Source organism: Hevea brasiliensis, chromosome 14, assembly GCF_030052815.1.
Source record: "Hevea brasiliensis isolate MT/VB/25A 57/8 chromosome 14, ASM3005281v1, whole genome shotgun sequence".
NCBI classification, from domain to species: Eukaryota; Viridiplantae; Streptophyta; class Magnoliopsida; order Malpighiales; family Euphorbiaceae; genus Hevea; species Hevea brasiliensis.
The window spans coordinates 19,451,159-19,457,939 of NC_079506.1; the positions used below are offsets into that span (position 1 = coordinate 19,451,159).

A 6,781-nucleotide genomic window follows, 5' to 3' on the forward strand; every position below is an offset into this window, starting at 1 on the left:
AGTTTCCACCTTCCACTTAAAAAATTGAAAAAAACAAACAGTCTTAACTCTAGTTCTGCTCTCTCGATCTCTCCTCTACAATTCAGATGGTGGATCTGCAATGCCTTCAAAGCTTCCTACTACAATCCCTTGCCTCATCTTCCTCTCCGTCCTCCTCCTCTACCTCTACTCCACTTCGCTCCTCCCTTACTCCTCTACATCCATCACCACACTTTCTCCTTCTACAACTTGCAATCTCTTCGAAGGCCACTGGGTCTTAGACCCTGAGCCCCCCAAACCCTTTTACGATGAGTCCTGCCCATTTCATAGAAACGCCTGGAACTGCCTTAGGAACAACAGAGACAACATGGGTCTCATCAATTCCTGGAAATGGGTGCCCCAAAAATGCAATTTGCCACGGATTGATCCGCAGAGATTTCTAGGGATAATGAGAAATAGGAACATTGGATTTGTTGGCGATTCTTTAAATGAGAATTTTTTGGTGTCGTTTTTGTGTATTCTTAGAGAGGCTGATGCTGGTGCGAAGAGGTGGAAAAAGAAGGGGGCTTGGAGAGGTGCTTATTTCCCTAAATTCAATGTCACCGTGGCATATCACCGGGCTGTTTTGCTCTCCAAATATCAGTGAGTTCTATTTTTTCATTAATTTATTGTCTTTATGTCGTCTTTTTTGGGGATTGGGCTTTGTTTAGTATGTTTGGATTTAGTAACTAGTCAGTTGTTATAGTTGGTGGTATTGTGGATTTTGTTGTCAGCAGAATTTAGTGCTTGAACTTGTATCTTGTCAGTATGTGCTAGTGATTCCCATATTGGCAGGAAAAATGCACAAACTTGTTGCCATATAATTCTTCTCAGATAGAAATGGTAAGTTTTATTGCTATCAAAATAGGCTTAACTGAATAATTGTCAACTAGGCTTGTTTAGTTCTGGTGCACTTCTTGGTTCTGAATGCATTTGTTGTAATCTTATGGCTCCCTTCAACAGGAGTACAATGTTATCCCTTTTTTTTTTTTGCCTTTTTAAATATTGAAAAATGACAACCTCACATGCTCATTACTGATCAAATAAAGGTGGCAGCCAAAACAGTCTGCAGTTGCGAATGATGGACTGAAGGGAATGTATCGTGTAGATGTTGACATACCTGCAGATGAATGGGCCACGATCAATGATTTTTATGATGTTCTTATATTTAATACTGGGCATTGGTAATTTCCTCTATGTTTTGCAAATTTAGGGATATATTTTTCAATGAACTGATTCTTGCACATTTTCATGCTTTGGCATTTCATCTACATTACTGCAGATTCATTGAATAAAAGGTAGCTTGATTCATGACATGTTTTGGAACACATGGAGATGACTAGAAATGTCTATAGTCTTACATTGTTATGTAAAACTCATAGATAAGGAGTCTTGTATTGCAATGTTCTTGTCCCTGTCAGTCACTATTATGTTGTTTTGCTGTTTCTCAAGTCCCAGTGTCCTCTTTCTCTTTTGGACATTAATTCTTTCTCCTGCAGTCTGTAGCTGTAGTGTATTCCTTCTGTTTGGTACAGCTTGACACAAAATTCATTTATTACAACTCTAACGAGATGAGGAAAAACACATTGAGGATTTTCACTCAAGTAGTTTACAAGCATCTATGTTTCACCATATAACCATATGGTTTTAACTTAGTTTTTACCTAGGAGACTCAAAGTTTAATTCCCAGCAATGAAAATCGGCTTATTTCCTGATATATTTTTTTCTTATGAAATTCATCAAAGGAATATTGCTTATCAAAATGTATTTTTTTTTTAAAAAAAAAAAACAAAGTTTTCATTTTACTTTTAGATATGTCATTTACTTCTGTTGCATTAACAAAATGCCCATGTAGTTGTGGCGTTAGTTCTTATTATTTGTCATTTGGTAGTGTATATTCAAATTATGAGCTCAGAACAAAGTGGGAAGATATCATAGGACATTTATGTTAATATACTAGTATGACTAGTAAAACTTTAGGTAATATGCCTACAGAGTGATCTATTTACAATGTGCAGTTGCAAATGTCAATTAACTGGAAAAAAAAAAAAAAAAAAAAGACAAAGAAACAAACTAGGTTCTACTGGACTGGTAGAAGGCCATAAGCATGCTAACCGGTTGAGTGAAATGAATACCAAATAAAAGAGGAACATTCGTAAAGAAAATCTGAAATGCTCAACCACAAGTGAGCAAAGAGTTGGATTAAGATCAATTAATTTCTCTTTGCTTCATCCTTGTACCGGCAGGTCTTTTATGCTGCTTGTTGTTGCCTGTTATGCATTTGAAGTGTCTGAATGCATCTTTAAATAATATTATTTCATATGGAATAGGTGGGGCCATGACAAATTTCCAAAAGAGACACCTCTTGTTTTTTATTGTGCTGGCCAACCGATACTTCCTCCTCTTGGGTTGTTTGATGGACTTAAAGCTGTTCTTGACAATATGGTCTCATATATACAAAAAGAAGTTCCTGGCAAGACTCTCAAGTTTTGGCGGCTGCAATCACCACGGCATTTTTATGGCGGTGAGTGGAACCAAAATGGAAGTTGCTTGTTCAATGAGCCCCTCAAGGAATATGAGGTATAAATAAGTTGATGATGGCAGTTCGCCTTTATGAGTACTTACCAATTTTAATGATTAATGACAAGTTGTCTGGCATTTTTGCATTCTAGTCCATGTTGGAGTTAAGCCTTGGACTTTTCAGATCTCTTTCAAAATATTGAACTTGTACTGAAATGTTTAATCCAGAGGTTCAAAATTTTGAAGAAAAATCTTTATGAAGTAAAATTTGACCTTCAACACCATGAACCTTTATAGTGTTTCAGTATTTCTATTCTTGCATTTTCTTATTCATATTTCATACTTCAACCTGGACAGCTTGATTTGTGGTTTGATCCCAGCAAGAATGGAGTGAATAAAGAAGCAAGGCAAATTAATCATGCAATTAAACAGAAGTTGCAAGGCACAGATATTCACTTGCTGGATCTGACTCATTTGAGTGAATATAGAGCAGATGCGCACCCTGCAATCTGGTTAGGGAAGAAAGATGCTGTGGCAATCTGGGGTCAGGATTGCATGCACTGGTGCCTACCTGGTGTTCCTGACACATGGGTTGACATCTTGTCAGAGCTTATCCGTCAAGGTGTTTCGAGGAACTGATAAAGAGAGAAGGCTACATTAACAAGTTGTATCCAGATTTTGTTTTGCGGATTTCTGTACATTACACGGTAAAATGCAATGGAGTTCATGGACCAATTTATAGAATCTGGCTATCAGAATACAGGCTGGTGTTTTAGACAGACATCCTGATGATATTACTTCCAGGAGATTCAGATGGAATAATCTTCCTTACATCGTTTTCACGTTGATGTTCTGAAGGGAACTAAATTTGTTCCCAGTTGTAAACAGATGAGTGAGATTTTGGAACAGGAAAAAAAAAAGGGGGAAATAAGAAATTCTTTAGGGTGGTGAAATAGGTGATTGGAAGGGTTATTGAATGACTGCATTTTTCTTCCACATGTTCCTGTACGTTTCAATTGTCTAATTTCTGTACACAATTATTTCTTTCAATTTATATTTCACTCTTCTTCTCTTGAACTGGAAATTCCAGTGTTATTAAACCTACCTGGCTCTGGCCTTGACTTGGCCGAGGATTGATGGATTACTTGTTTAACTTAAAAAATTAATTAACTAATTTTTTGTTTTTATTTTTGACATTTATAAAGAAATTTTGGAATAAAATAATTATTTTAAAATAATATATATTATTTGTTTTGTGTTCAAAATTAAAAAAAAAATATAATTTGACATGTTTTTAAAGAACGTTAAAATAATAAAATAATTTTTTTAATTATTTTTTAGTAGCATATAAAATGGTGATTGCTAAGAAAAACGTTCTTTTTCAAGTCTTGTGGATATGAAAGCAGGAAGCTTTACATTATATTTGGATCACGGCTTGTGGTTTGATATTTGTCACGACCCAACCTATGGGCCGGACCAGCACTAGGACCTGGGCCAGCCTAAAGCCCCCGAGGCCCGTAGTAAGCCTAACTGTTCATTAACCCAACTCTAAGGCCCATTTGGGCCCAATTTCAAGAAACCAACCGGACAGAGTCCAGCCATAAAGTGGACCTTTCAACGGGGAGTTTTTGACTCACCCGACCTGTAAACAAAATATATCATCAATTGGGGAGCTCAGCTCACCCTCCACATACTCATATCGGCATAAAAATAAATGGGAGCTCAGCTCCCTCATCCAATCTATCAAACATGCATATAATTTTACAGGTCCACATGACAATTTATATTACAGACCCGAATCATTTAAATATTTCTAACACATGCGGAAATTCTAGGAGTAAATAAAATTACAAAACTATTGATAAACAACCTGTGAAGGAGAAAAGCAGGTTAACCACAATAAAATCCTCACAGCTTTGAGAAAAATATTGAACAGGAGTGAGCGTTCGACTCAGAGAGTAAAATATCAATTTTAACCATAATCTCTATAACTATCTAAAACTAATGCACCCTGTAGAGTGAAATGCAACATCAACAACATTTTCACATTATAACATCAAAAAGGTAATTTGGAGCACTCACGCACCCTGTAGCATCAATCATAACATATGGGAGCTGATCCCCTATACAGCTCTCTTAAATCCAACCTGGTGCCAGCGAAGAACTCAAGCCGGACTTTCGCTTAATAAACCAAATCGAGGGTCCCAGCGAAGAACTCAAGCCGTGACTACCCCTCGAAGGATCGGGTCCCAGCGAAGAACTCAAGCCGTGACTACCCGTCCTATCCATAGTCCACACCACATCACACGCACGCCAACGCACGCACACTGCTCCAAATTTCCACAACAACATCCATGACACGCTAACAGTTATGAATGCAACATAAATCGTGCCTAGAGTTTAACTACATAAATATATGCATATAAGTGATGCATGGGCATGCTTGAACATATAATAATATCGAAATTATAATTAAAATTAATATTTTACTCACAGACTTGACGATGGTCACCGAAATTTGGGCGGAGGAAGAAGGCTGTCGGCTCACACGACAATTTTATTACAATCATTTAATAAATTTGACTCAATACAAACAAAGAAAAAGACCAATACGTCCTAAGTCGTAGAAAATCGAGTCTCCCCTATACCTAGGACCTACCCAACCTGCAAAATGGCTCAAAACACACTTTTATATTTACAATCTATATATTCACAGCTCAATCATATCACACAGCCCCTCCTGGGCCCATCAAATCAATCATCCATCACAGTATGTAATATTTCAATTTAGTCCTTATAATTGATCATTTTTGCAAAAACTGCTCAAATAAGCTCTAAAAATTATAAAACTCTGCCCCGCGGTCCTTAGAAATATTACTAAGCTATTGCAAAAAGAATCGTAATTTTCTAAGCTACCACGAATATTTTATGGATTTAAGCACTAGAAAATTACGAAAAAGCAAGGTTCGGGTTTACCTTTGCCGATTCCGACTTCGGAAACGCGCTCGGGATGCATGACAATGGTGGGGTAGCCAAAACTTCGATCCAATTCGGAGACTTTTCCGGTAGCTGGTCTGTCTGGCCGGAAATTCACAGATCCGGACAACTGTCGAATTTCCGCGAATTGAGGATACCTACATGAAGCCCAATAATAATATATAAAAAATCAGGGGTGTTACATTCTTCCCCCCTTACAGAAAATTCGTCCTCGAATTTTACACAAGGCAAAATAAAGCACATGATTATACATTGAACAGATAATGGTACTTGCTACGCATGTCCCGTTCTAACTCCCAGGTGCACTCTTCCACTGACTGACTCCTCCACAAAACCTTAACCATAGGGATCTGTTTTGATCTCAGCTATCTCACTTGGTAGTCCACTATGGCTACAGGCTGCTCCTCAAATGTCAAGTTCTCTTTTAGCTCTATCACATCCGGCTGCAGTACATGAGAAGGATCGGGAATGTATTTCCTGAGCATGGAGATGTGAAACACGGGATGAACGTTAGAGAGGTTGGGTGGTAGCTCCAACCGGTAGGCAATCGCTCCAACTCTATCGGAACCTCAAAAGGTCCAATATACCGAGGTGCCAACTTGCCCTTCTTTCCAAATCTCATGACTCCTTCATTGGAGAAACCTTCAGAATACATAGTCGCCATTTGCAAACTCCACATCCCTCCGTGCCGTGCATAACTCTTACGCCTGAAAGTTTTTGATCGTTCCTCGATTAAAGGAACTATCTCTGAAGTGTACTGCACTAGGTTTACATCATGCACCTTCGCTTCCCCCATTTCTGTCCAACACAGAGGAGACCTACACTTTCTTCCATATAGTGCCTCATAGGGTGCCATTCCTATCTTTGGAGTGATAACGTTGTTGTAGGCAAACTCCACCAAAGCTAGTGATCATCCCATTGACCTCCAAAATCCAAAACACTCATGCGAAGCATGTCTTCGATGTTTAGATTGTCCTTCGGACTGTTCGTGCATGCGAGAGTGGAAAGCCATACTAAAGTTCAATCAGGTGCCAAGTGCCTCCAGAACTTTCTCCAAAACCGAGAAGTGAATCGGGGCCCTCTCGGATATTATGGGCGGAACTCCATGCAATCGACTATTTCTCGAATGTAGAGCCGGGCATACTGCCCACGTAGTATGTAGTCTTCTGGTAAGAAGTGAGCTGATTTGGTCAAGCGGTCTACAATTACCCATATCGAATCATATCCTCGCGTGGTACGAGGCAAC

General features: G+C 38.6%; 1 protein-coding gene across 2 annotated transcripts; it reads left to right on the forward strand.

Moving 5' to 3' along the window:
- Positions 1–3,615, forward strand: LOC110645291 (protein trichome birefringence-like 12). Of its 2 annotated transcripts, XM_021798391.2 has the most exons (4): positions 3–621; positions 1,068–1,202; positions 2,349–2,598; positions 2,896–3,615. In XM_021798391.2, exons 1-4 carry the CDS (start codon positions 101–103, stop codon positions 3,175–3,177), a joined length of 1,188 nt encoding a protein of 395 aa, XP_021654083.2. In that variant the 5' UTR covers positions 3–100; the 3' UTR covers positions 3,178–3,615. The 2 variants fall into 2 exon arrangements, with proteins under 2 accessions (XP_021654084.2, XP_021654083.2); XM_021798392.2 differs by lacking the exon at positions 1,068–1,202 and having other exon boundaries at positions 1–621.
- Positions 3,616–6,781: the final 3,166 nt, after the last annotated feature.